A 17,603-nucleotide genomic window follows, 5' to 3' on the forward strand; every position below is an offset into this window, starting at 1 on the left:
ATTTCAATTACACCAACAAGTGTAAACTCAATTTAATAAATTTCCATTAATTTCATCAGTGTTTCCCATTTGTGTGCCAGATAGATATGAACACTAATGAGTCTTGGTAAAATGTTGTCTCATCAATCAGACTGTACTGTCTGGCAATCTAAATTAACATTTCTGGATAGTTGCATGGCTAACCTTTAGTGGTTAAGGTGTTGGACTACTGATCAGAAGGTTGTGAGTTTGAATCCCAGGTCCACCAAGTCCACCACTGCTGGGCCCCTGAGCAAGGCCTTTAACCCTTACTTGCTCAGTTGTATGGGATAAAATGACAGAAATGTCAATGTAGAAGCCCACCAGAAGTGCCTCTGAATAACTAAAATATGCTCAGTTGAAATAATCCCTTTCAACAAATTAAACTATGACTAAAACATTATAGTTCATCAGTTAAGTACAACCTATTTAAGCAGCAAACGAGTGAGCCTCATACACACAACCATTTATGCCATCTAGGCTTTAACGTGACGTTCTCAAGCCGTGCTGCTAATGGGAACCTATGTGCGAGGCTTTTGTTTGCTACCCGGACGCATTTCTGTTGTGCTCCCATTCAGAAACAACCGCCGCCGCGCTACAGAAAACATGGCAGCTCAGGTGAGAGATGCATGCCGCTTTCTCAATACTCTCCTTTTTTTTGGAAGGCTGTAATTTCAAGATCGCATCATTAATATTAGATTTGCCATAATGTTTATGATCGGATTTAGTTGAAAAATTAAAGTAGATATGTTGGACGAAGTCACTGAGCTAGGTTGCTAGCTCTTCCTATGTGCACATGTAAATCATGCTAATTTGCTAAACAGTTCTTTATGTAAACAGTGGGTGATCATCAGATCCGCTATCATATGAGATGTAAAGACATTCACGAACTTCCCAAGTTAGCTAGATCCCTTAATATAAGTCATCAGCTTTTCTGTTGCTAACGTGCTATAGCTAGCGATTTCAGCTAGCTAGCTAATATGTTACTGGAAGGCTGTGAAGATGATAATTCATTATACATCTACTGCAAGCAAAACAAAACACACGATGCTTTCACTTTCGACAATTTTGTTGTGCAAAAAGCTTGCTGTTTCATTAGCATCAGTTTGTTGGAAATAATTCTAATTAATGAAATTGGCTTAGCTAGTTTTGTATACTAGAAACTTCTGTTGTGGCTGAAGTGTCACTATGGCAACGTGCCTCGGTGCGTTGTAGCGCGCGCTGAACCGCTTTCTACGTAGTTTATAATGCATGTATAAGTTTGTAATTTTATTACTTTTCTATATTATAGATGGCAACCACGAAAGTGCCGGAGGTGCGTGATCTCACAAGGATAGAGAGAATCGGTGAGTGAAAATGTGCATGCTTCTTTGATCGAGCTTGCTCTTATAAATTAATATCGTATTAACTGTAATGACTGCATATTTCTCATATTAAAAAACTGTTAATTTACTCTGTGTGTGTCTCTCAGGTGCACACTCACACATTCGAGGCCTTGGTTTGGACGATGCTTTGGAACCACGACAGGTAAGAGTCCTCACCTGGCCTTGGTGTAGTTACTCTAATGCTGCCTTCACGTGCGATTGGAATGATCGTAAATAATTGGAAGTTGCACAAGAATGATTCCTCATGTCGTAATTACGACTGGGAAATTCTGAGGTAATTTTTATATCCGAATTTCCGAGTTGGGAGAAGCCCTAAACTTTCAACATATCGGAGAAGAGTACAGTTTCTGTACTGAAAAGCAGGTTTTGTTCATTTTTCTAAATTCAACTAATTTGTTAGTGCTTGCTGTTTAGGTCTTATTCATGAAGTTGGATAATTCTGATAGCGCATGAAGGCAGCATTGATAATTCTGATTGCACTGAGCCACAGCAGCTACCTGGCTGGTAAAGCTATCATATGTAACACAAGTTGCATAGACTAGGTCTTATAACGCATGAGACATGCTTAGTAGACTTAAAAAGTGTATTTTGGCGTAATGGAACATGATCACTTTGTTATATGAAGGGTCAAGTGGTACATTTTCTTTTTTAGATCTCAGTCCTGATGAATCTCCACGGTTATGATTGAAATAAAATCTTTGTGCTGTGGCATATCGAATTCTGTCATGAAATCCACCATTGTGCAAAAGCAGATTTGGTGCCAGTTGTTGCAAATCAGTATCCTGGGTCAGTACCAGCATGGAAAACCCTCCAACACACTGCTGTAGACTATAAGGGCCTGTGCTGATGGACACTCAGTCTGTCATTGAATGACTCGGAGCGCTCTTGGTTTCAGATTCTGTGATTTCAGCTGAACCTCATCATTTGCAGAATTTGTATGTCCTTAAATAGTGTAATATGATATACAGATGTATTATTTTGATCATTTTTTGCACCATGAGAAAGGAAATTTTATAAATGAATGTACCAAAGAAAATGAGGTAATGTTGTAGATGCCCTCAGACCTTTGTATAAATGTTACTAGATATGGTACTGTGTTGGTACTGACTGGTAAGTCACTGTCAATCAAATTAGTGGGCGGGCTACACACAGAAGTGATGTTTTCTGCATAACAGTCTGGGTAACAGGGATCTACAGGTTTCTGAAATATTCCAGAAAAGAATAAAGAAAGCATTAAGGAATTTTGTAAGGTATGTGAATGTAAATAAAACCGTGTTTGTATCATAGACATTTAATGTGTGTGATTGTTTGTGTGGCAGGTGTCTCAGGGCATGGTGGGGCAGCTGGCAGCTCGGCGAGCTGCTGGGCTGATATTAGAGATGATTAAAGATGGCCACATTGCTGGACGTGCAGCGCTTATTGCTGGCCAGCCCGGGACGGGCAAGACCGCCATCGCTATGGGTACAACAATATATTTTTGTAGACAGTAAAGCAAGCATCATCTAACAAGTGTTTAAAAAAAGCATCTGTACTGTATTGTTGGTATGGTGATCGATATCTTTTATTATTGTGTACCCCTATCATGCTCACCATTAGCTGTCTCTATTCAGTAATGTAGCTGATATTGCTGTTTTAGCGTATTTATATTGACGTCACTAAAAGTGTTTGGTTGTGTTTGTGCAGGTATCGCTCAGTCGCTTGGTCAGGACACACCGTTCACCGCTCTGGCAGGGAGTGAGATCTTCTCTCTAGAGATGAGCAAGACAGAGGCCCTGAGCCAGGCCTTCCGCAAAGCCATCGGTGTCCGAATCAAGTAAGTGGGCCTGCTGACTTTTCCATCCTTTGAAACATGAGGAATAAGACATGTTTTGGGGTTGAATGTTGTTTGAGCATCTGCCCATGCATGTGTTTGTATAGAGAGGAGACAGAGATCATTGAGGGGGAAGTGGTTGAGATTCAGATCGACAGGCCTGCAACAGGAACGGTACGTCCGTGTTCAATTGCTTAATTTAATATTAACTACTGATTATACATCAATAAATGATTTAAGCAATATTCCAGTAATTTTATTTTTTTAATTAAGATTCACAGTTGTTGGACATTGCATACATACAAATTGCATAGTTATGTGCTTTTCTATGCCTTGTAGTATAAATAGTGTGAAAATTCCTTTTTAAGAAACAAAATGTGGAATATTGGACACTTCATGCACTCAACACTAGCAGATTTGCTTAGGTAGTGGAAGAGGGGCGTGGTTACCGGCTACTGACACTGAATGTGTGGTTTTGTTTTTTTTTTGTTTTTTTTAAAAAAAAAAACACAATGACCGATGACACTCTGTTGGACTGGACATCTTAGAAATGGTTTTCAAAATAACCCACATTGGTTTGAGTTATTGATTTCTCTCAAGTGTGTTTGTTCTACTTGTCTGTGTTCAGGGTGCTAAAGTGGGCAAGCTGACACTGAAGACTACAGAGATGGAGACCATCTATGACCTGGGCAATAAAATGATTGAAAACCTCACTAAAGAAAAGGTCCAAGCTGGGTGAGTAGGTGTACTGTGTTCACAACAGAGGTCAGCTTCTCTGTCGGGAAATGCACATTATTCCTGTTGCTGTTTTAAATGCTGAAAGTAATGTTCTTGGTTAATGCTTATAGGAACTCTGACTAAGCTTTCTGCTTCTCTGTAGGGATGTGATCACTATCGATAAAGCCACAGGGAAAATCTGCAAACTGGGCCGGTCTTTCACCAGAGCCAGAGATTACGATGCCATGGGACCGCAGGTGAACACTCAAATCACACAGATGACGCATCACATATATTAAAGGATGTGATTTTTTTTTTGTGTGTGTATAAATCCAGACTTCCATATTTTCCACCCTGAGAAGTATGTCCCATGTGGATTGCTTTAATCCGGTTCAGGGAGAAGCATGACAATGAGTTTGATGTTGTCTAGAAACCACTGGGTCCTTTTTTCCGCTTCTGCAGCATGCCGGTTCCAGTACAGAACACTCTATTGTATATTGAGGCTTCATTCAAAGATTAATCGAGGAAAATCACCTTGATTTTAATGAATCCACAGAAAGAAAAGTTTACAGATTCATCTCTGCAAAGAGACCAGACATCATACTGTATTTTTTGGGATTGAAATGCATAATCTGTTAAATAAACATAGACCAGAGACAACAGAGATGGTTCATACTGCATATTTGCTGCATTCAGAGTTTCTTATAAACCGCTGGCCTCAGTACCATTTTCAATCTGCTTTAATTAGATTTAGTTATGTACTTAGAGTTCAGTGACAAGGAGATGCAACTGCAGCCAAATTGCTGCTTTAATTCCCTTCTTATTAAAAGTATTAAAAGACCAATGCTGGAAGTTGCTGTATAAACAAAAACCCAGTGCTTGCACTTGTTGGAGTGAATGAATAACCACAGCTACTCTAGGGGGAAATGATTACAAATGAACCACAGCTACTCTAGGGGGAACTCTGTGGATAGCTTTCTCATTCAGTGTAAGGGACTATGATGGAAAAAGAAAACGGCTCATTTTTATGACTAAGCATTGTTGTTGTTATTGTTCAGGAAAAGTTTCATGTAGTCACCCAACATTAAATGATAAATTAACATGTGGCCATTGGTTTAATGGCTAGTTGTGTGGTTTTTCTGGTCCAAACATGATTTTTCTTTCCAAAAACAAAACAATAATATGAAATTCCTTTTTCTACTCAATATCTATGACAAAATGCAACAATTTTCGCCAGTTTCTACAAAATGTTAAGGTCAATATGCCAAATGCTAAAGCTTAAATAACGTTTCTTGAATGTAGAAACACACTCCTAATGTGTTTGGTAGCATTAGAGACATTTGAATCCCCAGCGATAAGGTCCTTTATCCTGATGGTGCAGTGTGTGCATTTGCATCCAGTGTTTCCAGACTGGACCTCAGGTGCTTTCCCCTTGCACAGAAATGATATTTCCTTTTATTAAATCTACGCAAAGTATAAATGTACTGCTGCCTGTTCAAGGAGAAAGCGTCTAAATTAGCGTCTCAACAGATATACATATTTATGATAACGTTTGCGCCACTTGACCTTTGAAAGCTGAGAGAATTTTTCAAAGTGGCAATGTTTGTCTTTTTTAATTCCAGACGCAGTTTGTGCAGTGTCCAGAGGGTGAACTGCAGAAACGTAAAGAAGTCGTTCATACGGTCTCGCTGCACGAGATCGATGTGATCAACAGCCGCACACAGGGATTCCTGGCACTGTTTTCAGGTTTGGCTTCATCTCTACCTACTTCAGAGCCTTAGCCTTCCTAAACCACATGTGTAAAAGAAGCTTTTATTCATCAAATACACATTACAGCACAGTTATATGATTTTCTTCATATATTACAGTTTGTTAGGAAGTTGGGGTCAGTTGTCAGGGTCAGTCATGATGCAGAACCCTGGAGCAGAGAGGGTTAAGAGCCTTCCTCGAGGGCCCATCAATGGTGCTCCTGACCAAACAAATAGTAAAATTTAATTAACTTTAGTTTATGCAACTTTTGCTCAGCAAAAAATCTTAAAAGCGTATAGAAAAAGAAAAACGATCACAAACAAATAAGTGCAAAGTCACATAATAATGTTAACATGCATAAAATAATGTAATGTATATAATAATAAAAAATTATGAATACGAAATTGACAAATATTGCCTTATTTACCTGACGTTCAGTACAACGTGTATATAGAGAATCTGCTTTTTACTGCAATGAAAGGTACAATCCTTAAAAATAAATTTTGAAATATAGCTGCAGGATTATATATATATATATTATATATACCAGCTATATAAATAATATATATATATATAATATATTATATATATTATATATATATATATATATATATATAAATATATATATATATATATATATATATATATATATATATACACATATACATATATATATACATACATATATATATATATATATATATATATATATATATATATATATATATATATATATTATATATATTATATATATATTATATATATATAGCTGGTCTATTTATGGTTTGAGTATTTTATGGTTTTCATTCAAAATTTGGTTTCAAAGCGTCTATGAAAAGTTCGCAGAAGTCCGTTTTTAAAAAATTCCAAATGGTGGAATATTTCCATGAGATTAAATTTAATATATGAGATCTAGAGAGATGTTTTGTTTATCGTAAGCCAAGGATTACACTTATATAAGACACATGGGTCTGTGAAAAATGATTTTAAGGTACAGCCTTTTTTGGATTTTTTTGGTTTTGATCACTGAAGGGCCACCATTGGATGGATCAGGGAGAGACTACCAGAGTACTACCATCTGTCTGGACCTTACAGTCTGCTCTGCATGATCAGTTTTAGGGGGGGAAATCTTATTAATAATAAAAATGCATACAATAAAAGTCTCAGCACTTCCCCTAAGAGCCACATTACAAAGTATAACATTTTATCTGAAAATACACAAAAATTGGATTGAGTAATTTAGGAGAACGGTAGGAACAGACCGACAACTTTGTTCGGTGTTGGAAGAAATAATAGAAATAAGTCCTTTGGGAGTCAAACTTCTGCTGTGGTTGGTGAGCTGAGGCAGTCACCCTGACTCACTGAAAAGAGATAGCATTCCGGTTAGGCTTTTGTTGTTCTCCACTAATTTATCTTTATCTTAAAGAAATAAAACCAAACATTTATGGTTCCCTGGTGTGTTTAATGCTGAATCTGCCCTGATCTGACTTGTGCTTGTCTGCTCTGCAGGAGACACAGGAGAGATTAAATCTGAGGTACGTGAGCAGATTAATGCCAAAGTGTCCGAGTGGAGAGAGGAGGGGAAGGCAGAGATCATTCCTGGGGTGAGTATAGCTTCTTTGGTAGACTCTAGTCTCAGGCCTCAGATGGGCTCTGTTCACTGTGTTTGTTTACTGACCTAATCTTACTTTTTGCTGCTGTTCACACTAAGTTCTCAATGTGACCTATATATATATATATATATATATATATATATATATATATATATATATATATATATATATATACACTATATTGCCAAAAGTATTCGCTCACCCATCCAAATAATCAGAATCAGGTGTTCCAACCACTTCCATGGCCACAGGTGTATAAAATCAAGCACCTAGGCATGCAGACTGTTTTTACAAACATTTGTGAAAGAATGGGTCGCTCTCAGGAGCTCAGTGAATTCCAGCGTGGAACTGTGATAGGATGCCACCTGTGCAACAAATCCAGTCGTGAAATTTCCTCGCTCCTAAATATTCCACAGTCAACTGTCAACTGTATTATAAGAACGTGGAAGTGTTTGGGAACGACAGCAACTCAGCCACGAAGTGGTAGGCCACGTAAACTGACGGAGCGGGGTCAGCGGATGCTGAGGCACATAGTGCGAAGAGGTCGCCAACTTTCTGCAGAGTCAATCGCTACAGACCTCCAAACTTCATGTGGCCTTCAGATTAGCTCAAGAACAGTGCGCAGAGAGCTTCATGGAATGGGTTTCCATGGCCGAGCAGCTGCATCCAATCCATACATCACCAAGTGCAATGCAAAGCGTCGGATGCAGTGGTGTAAAGCACGCCGCCACTGGACTCTAGAGCAGTGGAGACGCGTTCTCTGGAGTGATGAATCGCGCTTCTCCATCTGGCAATCTGATGGACGAGTCTGGGTTTGGCGGTTGCCAGGAGAACGGTACTTGTCTGACTGCATTGTGCCAAGTGTAAAGTTTGGTGGAGGGGGGATTATGGTGTGGGGTTGTTTTTCAGGAGCTGGGCTTGGCCCCTTAGTTCCAGTGAAAGGAACTCTGAATGCTTCAGCATACCAAGACATTTTGGACAATTCCATGCTCCCAACTTTGTGGGAACAGTTTGGAGCTGGCCCCTTCCTCTTCCAACATGACTGTGCACCAGTGCACAAAGCAAGGTCCATAAAGACATGGATGACAGTGTCTGGTGTGGATGAACTTGACTGGCCTGCACAGAGTCCTGACCTCAACCCGATAGAACACCTTTGGGATGAATTAGAGCGGAGACTGAGAGCCAGGCCTTCTCGTCCAACATCAGTGTGTGACCTCACAAATGCGCTTCTGGAAGAATGGTCAAAAATTCCCATAAACACACTCCTAAACCTTGTGGACAGCCTTCCCAGAAGAGTTGAAGCTGTTATAGCTGCAAAGGGTGGACCGACGTCATATTGAACCCTATGGATTAGGAATGGGATGTCACTTAAGTTCATATGCGAGTCAAGGCAGGTGAGCGAAAACTTTTGGCAATATAGTGTATATGACTATATATCATGCACCTAAACTCACCTCATTTCCAACTCCCTCTCTTAGGTCCTCTTTATAGATGAAGTTCATATGTTAGACATCGAGTGTTTCTCTTTCCTAAACCGAGCCTTAGAGAGCGATCTCTCCCCCGTCCTCATCATGGCCACCAACCGAGGCATCACCAGGTGTGTACATGCACACGAGTAGACTTGCTGTATTCCAGAGCCTTTCTCTAGACTTGCTTATATCTCTTCCTCTTCTACAGAATCCGAGGCACCAACTACCAGAGTCCTCATGGTATTCCTCTTGACATGCTTGACCGTCTGCTGATCATTGCTACGTCTCCCTACACTGAGAAAGAGACCAGGCAGATCCTCAAGATTCGGTGAGATTTGTGTTTCAGCTGCATAACCACCATCAGCGGTAGATCTGGCATTAGGGTCAACACTATACAAAATGTTTGACTTGGATACTTATACTGAGATTCTCATGCCAAAAAAAACCCATTGACCCAGAAGTCAGTGACCCAGATTATTACTGGTACATTACAGTTTCCTTCTTTTGATCAATGCAAAACTCTTGATTTAAGGGGCATCAAATTTAATTTACAGTATTAAATGTGGTCGCTGTTCGGCATTTATCTGACTGGTACATTCTGAATGCACAAACAGATTGATGTACAAATGATATACTATATATAGTACCATGCATATGTATTCACACCCCCCCCCTTCATTAAATATTTTCATGGACTTCCCAATAAATTATCAGGATTTCATTTGACTTCCCCTCATATGATGATGATGATGATGAGGGGGAAGCCAATATAGTCTGCAAAATTATTTACAAATAAAATGTGTTCCTTACTGTTACTGTGACACCACTGAATTAGTTATTTTGGTACGTGTCATAGTTACAGTAATAACATGTTAGTGTGCAAATAAAGGTTTGTATATCATTGACACATTGAATCTGTAACCGAGGTCCTAGCCTTGAGTACATTATTCAATTTTGCCCTTTAGTGGAATAACAGAGACTAGTTCTAGACTAGTTATGATCCACAAGTCTATTTCAGTTTAGAACACAGACTGCAAATTGATGTTGTGCTCCTTTATTAGGCTCTTCCTGATATGTTTGCTCAAATAAAACAGTGCTGATGATTATGATTCAGGCCTAAGTCCCCGTTATCTTGCAAGAAAATACTAGGAGTGAGGAATGGAGTATGATATTTGCACCATGTCCTGTGTCTGTCTGTCTGAGTAAATGCAAGTAAAAAAATGTGTGCTTCCTAAACGTGTACATTCTTCCCGGTTGCCTTTTCCCTGTTAAATCTTTAAATCAGGTGTGAGGAAGAGGATGTGGAGTTGAGTGAGGAAGCTCACACAGTGCTGACACGTATCGGACAGGAGACCTCGCTCCGCTACGCCATTCAGCTCATCAGCACTGCAGGCCTGGTGTGCCGCAAACGCAGGGTAACGGACATGCACTCAATTTTTTTGTCTTTTTTGTTGTCTTGCCATATGTACTCCCATTTCAGTTTCACCAGAAGACTTGTAAATGTAAAAGGCTTTTTAAGTCAAATTTTTTTTTTTAAAAGAATGCACACCCCTGCCTCTGGTTCCATCATGAATGGCATAAAAACAAAGTGATGCAGCTTGGAGGTTGCGAGTAAATCCACTTGTTTTGTCCTCCTCAGGGTACTGAGGTCCAGGTAGAGGACATTAAACGTGTCTACTCTCTCTTCCTGGATGAAGCTCGCTCGTCACAGTACTTGAAGGAGTACCAGGATTCCTTCCTCTTCAATGAAGCACGTGAGTCACTTTTCTGATTAAAAAAATGTTTTTCAGAAACTGGAGATCATTTAATGCATAGGACTTTGAGAACCATAAATATAGAAGAATCCAAATTGTGTTCTCAAAGTGGGATCCAAGGCCCCCAGGGTCTGTGAAACATAGCAAGGTGGTTTATTTATTTGTTTATTTATTTTCTTACAGTAATCATATTATATTTAATATTGTGTGTTCTTATAATTTTTGGTCTGTTTTACTAGTCACTTTAATTATATGGGCTTAATTAAATCCTAACCTCATGTACTCACAATGAGTATAATAATGAGCCCTTTACTTGAGGAAAGATCAGAAATAAAAAGCTCCATGGTTCCAGTAGTAGCTGAAGTATGTATATGGTGTATTCAAATAATGAGCATGATATTTATATAGTTGGATTATGTTCATAAAATTGGACTACGGTGGATTGTGGGATTTACTTTGCAGATCATTTTGAAAGATTATTATGTAGTACAGGTAATGAACCAGTTGGTTTAATATAATTATTGAACAAACAGCAACCTAATATATCCTTAGTGTGTGATTTATTTTAGATTGACTCTTCTCATGCAAAATCTGCTGGGTGGTAGATGGGAACTGGGTAGTAAAATAGTCTTGGTTGCAGGAATGTGGATTGTGTCAAGATCAGGGAAAATGAGATTTATTTTTTTACACAGCGGGCTTGTTGCACATTTAATGCTTAAATCAGCTAAACAATGCATTTCATCAGTGATCACTAACAGTTTAATATTCTGCCAGTCACATGGGATAGGTGAAGTATGAGGGGAAGTGAGAATTAAGAAGAATGAATCACTTTTAAAGATAAATTATTCCATAAAAATAATGTATAAATATTCAGTATGACAATAAATACAGTATGTACATACGTAAGATAAATATATAGATATAAAAGGCAAATATAGATATCCGGTTGTAACAGGAATATCAGGGAGTAAAGTGATGGTGCAGTATGCACATAAAAAAGATGTACAGTGAGTGTGACCAGTGCAGACTAGTGTAGTTATTGTGTGTGCGACAATCAGCTGAGGTAGAATGTCATGAATGTCATGTGTGGTGGTGGTGATGATGACGATGATGACGACAATTTCTTGTCTGTTTTTTTGCTTCGTTCTACAGAATCAGGTCAGATGGACACATCTTAAGGAAGGTTGAGAGGAAAGGCTTTTTCTGATGCGTTCCTATGATGTTTTCTTAACTCTTGTGGCTGGAATGTACTGATGCCTGTGAAGCGCTTTTCCTCTTTCCATGGAGTTTAGGAGAAATCCCCATTCATATGCACATTATAGCTGTATTTTTTTTTTGTTGTTGTTGAAATAACAAATCCCTACTGTTTGCCCTGTTAGTATTTTGTTTGTTTGGCTTTTACATTGGAGATTTGAATTGATTTTTACCGCTTATGGTATTACTTTTCCATTAAAAAAACAAAAAATAAAGAAATAAAATAAAGATTGTCTAAAAAAAAAAAAAAAAGTCCATATCTGGATTGATCAGTCCTTTAGGTTCTCACACACTGTCCATAATTAGGGCAGTTGGGGAGTTTATTAAGTTTAAATGTCAATATTTAGGCAGAGAAGGGGTTCAGACACGGGTTACACGTCTGCTTAAGTCGATTTTTCGCGTTTTTCAATAGTACTTTAAAGTCTCCTGCTTGCAGTGTCTCCTGGATATTTCTTGAGCAAAAGCACAGAGATGAATTTTTCAGTAGTGTCTTGCTTTCCTCATTTATATGCAGGCTCTTACCTTCAAGCCAGAAAATGTAGACTGCAGAGTATACTAGTGGTATTGCCAATAGTTTGTCCTATGAACAACTAATTGTATCACATTAATCACTGAAAATTTAATTTAAAACAATGATCAGGTTTCCACCCTCATTATTCATCAAGCACGTGATCTGGTACATCCTATTATTTTGCACTGTGTATATAATGCAACGACGGTTAATTGTGGCACTAAATCAAGGTCATGTTATCAGAATGTGTGTGTGGGGTGGCGGCTTTTCTTCATCATGACTTCAATTCACTATTTTGGGTTAAATTCATAATGATGCCGATGTTTTGGTTAATCTCATGAGGTACTATACTGCAGCCAAGTACTGATATGTGTTATTAGCTTAGTTACCTCTGAGGTCTGGTCAATTTTGGTGTCAAATGGTCACTACTCATGTTGAACATAACTTCGCACATAAAATGCGGTCATTAAAGTTTCACATAGCGTAGGGGAGAAGTAAGAACAAAAACTGTAAGAATGCTGTACATGCCACCTACACTATATTGCCAAAGGTTTTGGCACACGCCTCATTGAATCATTGAACTCATGTGATGTTTTTCAGGGGTTGGGCTTGACCCCTTAGTTCCAGTGAAAGGAACTCTTAATGCTTCAGCATACCAAGACATTTTGGACAATTTCATGCTCCCAACTTTGTGGGAACAGTTTGGGGATGACCCCTTCCTGTTCCTACATGACTGCACACCAGTGCACAAAGAAAGGTCCATAAAGACATGGATGAGTGAGTTTGGTGGAAGGAACTTGACTGGCCTGTACAGAGTCCTGACCTCAACCTGATAGAACACCTTTGGGACGAATTAGGGCAGAGACTGCGAGCCAGGCCAAAACTGGCATGTCTGCCTTTAGATGCAGCTATAACAGCTTCAACTCTTTTGGGAAGCCTTTCAACAAAGTTTAGGAGTGTGTCTATGAGAATTTTTGACCATTCCTCTAGAAGCACATTCGTGAGATCAGGCGCTGATGCTGGAGGAGAAGGTCTGGCTTGCAGTCCCCACTCTAATTCATCCTAAAGGTGTTCTATCAGGTTGAGGTCAGGACTCTGTGAAGTTCCTCCACACCAAACTCGCTCATCCATGTCTTTATGGACCTTGCTTTGTGCACTGGTGTGCAGTCATGTAGGAACAGGAAGGGGTCATCCCCAAACTGTTCCCACAAAGTTGGGAGCATGAAATTGTCCAAAATGTCTTGGTATGCTGAAGCATTAAGAGTTCCTTTCACTGGAACTAAGGGGCTGAGCCTAACCCCTGAAAAACATCTGATTTCAAGAATTTGGAGGGGTGTCCCAAAACTTTTGGAAACATAGTTTATTTTAGAATGACATTAATCGTAGGCTGCAATATAGTTGCAGTTCTGCTGATTGTCACCAGGTGGCATTGTATGCTCATTCTTAGTTTCATAGCTTTCCGCAGTGGAGCTGCAACGGGATGCTAGAATTTTTTTAAATTTTTCCTTGGAACAAAGATTCTGCTCATAAGAAGGCTTTATGTGCTATGTTAAAGAACCTGTGCAGTTTTGTATGGCCTTCACTGTTCAAATTCTGTTTAATGAACCATCCCTAATGCCTTATTTTTTTATTTGCCAAATTTTCATTTTTGGCTCTGAGCTATTATTAAGAACAGTAGCCCTCTTCATACCACAGAGTAGCTACCACATTTCCATGTCTGACATTTCAGGCCTGTTGGTCAGTAATGACAGAAATATTTCCCTTAAGGCTGTGGATTATTACCAAAATAGGAAATATTTGTTAGCATATGGGTTGCCAAACGCCTTCGGATTGTGTGTGGTGCTAAAAACACAACCCAGAGCTATATATATATATATATATATATATATATATATATATATATATATATATAACATAAACATTTCCTTCCAGAAAAATCAAATTAGCACAAGGGATGCAATTCATGCTCCACTTCAGAAAAGGTGTTCGGACAGGTGACAAATTAAAGGAAAAACCCAACCTAAATTGAGTTAGTAACGTGTTAAGAATGTGTCTCTGCATAAATTCTACAAGCCTCGTGGAGTGTACTAGAAGAATAAATGATATTACACTGAAAGGTTTTCTTATGGTGGTGGAGAACACGTTGGTCCAAAATGTTCTGTAGATGTTCAGTGAGGTTGAGCTCAGTTTTTGCTTTTTTGATACCAAAGCATATAATTTGCATTATTTTCATATTACTCAGACTGTTCAGTGAGCCTCAGTGCCATGGGGATAGAGGATTAGGAGAGAAATGTTTCATTATAGGATAAAGGTGATCAGTCAGAAGAACTGTGTCTTCACAATTAATGCCCTTTTTTCATGGCATCTGAGACCCTACATACATGTAGCATTAAAGAAATATTTTATTCATCATAGGAAATGAATGTTTAGTCTCTATACATCAGAAATTCTTTATGACTTTACCCAGTTTCCTGAAAATGTTTTATTTCAATTGCCGGAAATTGTAGGAAAATAGTGCTGAGAAAGTTTTACAGTGAGTGACTGAATAGTGTTTTTTACAGTAAGTATGTCGTTGATTATGAGCCAAGTTGTTCCTGCAGATGTTTGCATTGTGATTTGCTCTCAGGGAGGTATAAAAAGTTTTCAAATTAGCATTAAGAGAAAAGTATCTGACCCCGTCACTATACAACCTCAGAGCCTAGCAAAGACCCTCATGAAAGCATAGGACTCTATTTGAAATAAATAATCTCTAGTAGTCCTGGTCCATGTTAACGGCTAGCTGACTTCCTGCTGCAGATAGTTACACAGGAAAATGTGACAATGGGATCATTCAGACAATCACAGCAGTGTATCTCTGTTTTCCAGATATCGATATGTAAATGGAAATACACTATATTGCCAAAAGTATTCGCTCACCTGCCTTGACTCGCATATGAACTTAAGTGACATCTCATTCCTAATCCATAGGGTTCAATATGACGTCGGTCCACCCTTTGCAGCTATAACAGCTTCAGCTCTTCTGGGAAGGCTGTCCACAAGGTTTAGGAGTGTGTTTATGGGAATTTTTGACCATTCCTCTAGAAGCACATTCGTGAGATCAGGCACTGATGCTGGAGGAGAAGGTCTGGCTTGCAGTCCCCACTCTAATTCATCCTAAAGGTGTTCTATTGGGTTGAGGTCAGGACTCTGTGCAGGCCAGTCAAGTTCATCCACACCAGACTCTGTCATCCATGTCTTTATGGACCTTGCTTTGTGCACTGGTGCACAGTCATGTTGGAAGAGGAAGGGGCCAGCTCCAAACTGTTCCCACAAAGTTGGGAGCATGGAATTGTCCAAAATGTCTTGGTATGCTGAAGCATTCAGAGTTCCTTTCACTGGAACTAAGGGGCCAAGCCCAGCTCCTGTAAAACAACCCCACACCATAATCCCCCCTCCACCAAACTTTACACTTGGCACAATGCAGTCAGACAAGTACCGTTCTCCTGGCAACTGCCAAACCCAGACTCGTCCATCAGATTGCCAGATGGAGAAGCGCGATTCGTCACTCCAGAGAACGCGTCTCCACTGCTCTAGAGTCCAGTGGCGGTGTGCTTTACACCACTGCATCCGACGCTTTGCATTGCACTTGGTGATGTATGGCTTGGATGCAGCTGCTCGGCCATGGAAACCCATTCCATGAAGCTCTCTGCGCACTGTTCTTGAGCTAATCTGAAGGCCACATGAAGTTTGGAGGTCTGTAGCGATTGACTCTGCAGAAAGTTGGCGACCTCTTCGCACTATGCGCCTCAGCATCCGCTGACCCTGCTCTGTCAGTTTACGTGGCCTACCACTTCGTGGCTGAGTTGCTGTCGTTCCCAAACACTTCCACGTTCTTATAATACAGCTGACAGTTGACTGTGGAATATTTAGGAGCGAGGAAATTTCACGACTGGATTTCACGACTGCAGTCTGCATGCCTAGGTGCTTGATTTTATACACCTGTGGCCATGGAAGTGATTGGAACACCTGATTCTGATTATTTGGATGGGTGAGCGAATACTTTTGGCAATATAGTGTATCTCAATAACAAACATCCGGGACTAAGAAAAAGCCAGACAGCTGTCAAAGTTAATGCTAAGAACCGTGTGCTTGGTCCATCAGCTAACACCAAAACAGCAGTGTGATGTATTGGAAACACATCAATGTTATATTTTTGCATTTTGGTGTATTTTTGTTGTTTTAGAGGGTGTGTGCAGTGCTGATGTCACTAGGGATATTGCTAGAGCAGTTACAATGGTATTAACAGGAAAAGAAAAATTCTCTAACATAATGGTCATTGTTACACTGTTAGCTGTTGTCACAAGTTTTCCAGCACTGCCAGAAGTCATATTAATGAGAATTCCAACATAGATGTAGTGGAGAAAGAAAACATTGGAGTGCATCTATACGACAAAGGGTGAGCTAAGTGACAGAAGAGCCTTAGCTCGGATAGTTAGTGAGCTACAATATAATGAGTGTGATGGTGTTGAGGTTTGTATCCAAGCACACAGCAGGTATAGCATTGTGGGTAAAGTAGGAAACAATTAGCCAAAGTGAAAATAGACCAACATCTATTTCTTGTATTGTTTATCCTAGACAGGTTTTGCTAGCATATCCTAGCAAACCTGAGGACACCCTGGATGGAGCATCAAAAGGCACAGTTACACACACTCACAAACATATTGGACAATTTAGAGATGCCAGTCAGCCTACAATGCAGGTGGTTGGACTTGGGGAGGAAATCAGAGAACCCAGAGGAAGCTCTGAAGCACCGGGAGAATTTGCAAAGTCCACACAGCGAGTGGAGATGGAAATTGAACCCCTAACCGTACAGGTGTCTTGGACGTCACTGAAGACCACATATAAAGATTAATAGACAGGTCATTCAGGGTTGACTTTTTCTTTAAGAAAGTTTATCTCACTCAGGACCCCTGAATCATTCAGGGCTTTCCCCCTGGCTGTACAGTCCCCCTGGTCGGAATACCGGATCATGTAAAGGCCATTGTGAGTTTATAGAAATCAGAGAATCGACTCTGTTAGCACTCCAGCAGCCCAAAGATAAGGACTGTAACTCAAACCTGGCCATTAGCATGCCTTGGCGAATGGGAGAGAGCTTTACTGAATGATGTGTCAATTACTTTCTCGGATGCTGGAGCACTGATATCGCCTTCTTAGACCACACTGAACTATTTGATACGACACCTGAGGATAGGATTTCCGTCTGTGTATAATTTTTAGGTCATAGACAGGCTTTGAAGCGAAAATCTTTCCGCTGGTCCTGAGTGAACTAATCTTTAATGCAGTT

The 17,603-nt window shown here is 39.6% G+C and overlaps 1 protein-coding gene across 1 annotated transcript; it reads left to right on the forward strand.

The window, feature by feature from the left end:
* Positions 1–555: 555 nt before the first annotated feature.
* Positions 556–11,982, forward strand: ruvbl2 (RuvB-like AAA ATPase 2). The gene is made up of 15 exons (XM_058382470.1): positions 556–636; positions 1,310–1,364; positions 1,490–1,545; positions 2,723–2,864; positions 3,087–3,216; positions 3,321–3,387; positions 3,842–3,948; positions 4,094–4,187; positions 5,553–5,676; positions 7,189–7,283; positions 8,771–8,889; positions 8,970–9,089; positions 10,047–10,176; positions 10,401–10,515; positions 11,668–11,982. The coding sequence occupies exons 1-15, from the start codon at positions 625–627 to the stop codon at positions 11,691–11,693; spliced, it is 1,392 nt and encodes a 463-aa protein (XP_058238453.1). The 5' UTR covers positions 556–624; the 3' UTR covers positions 11,694–11,982.
* Positions 11,983–17,603: the final 5,621 nt, after the last annotated feature.

Source organism: Hemibagrus wyckioides, linkage group LG28 (genome assembly GCF_019097595.1).
Source record: "Hemibagrus wyckioides isolate EC202008001 linkage group LG28, SWU_Hwy_1.0, whole genome shotgun sequence".
In the NCBI taxonomy this organism is placed as follows: domain Eukaryota; kingdom Metazoa; phylum Chordata; class Actinopteri; order Siluriformes; family Bagridae; genus Hemibagrus; species Hemibagrus wyckioides.

Excerpts from the sequence above, each read along its gene's own strand:
- ruvbl2 (XM_058382470.1), top strand. Across the intron at positions 4,188-5,552 it reads ACGATGCCATGGGACCGCAG|ACGCAGTTTGTGCAGTGTCC; the intron begins GTGAACACTCAA and ends TTTTAATTCCAG. Across the intron at positions 7,284-8,770 it reads AGGCAGAGATCATTCCTGGG|GTCCTCTTTATAGATGAAGT; the intron begins GTGAGTATAGCT and ends TCCCTCTCTTAG.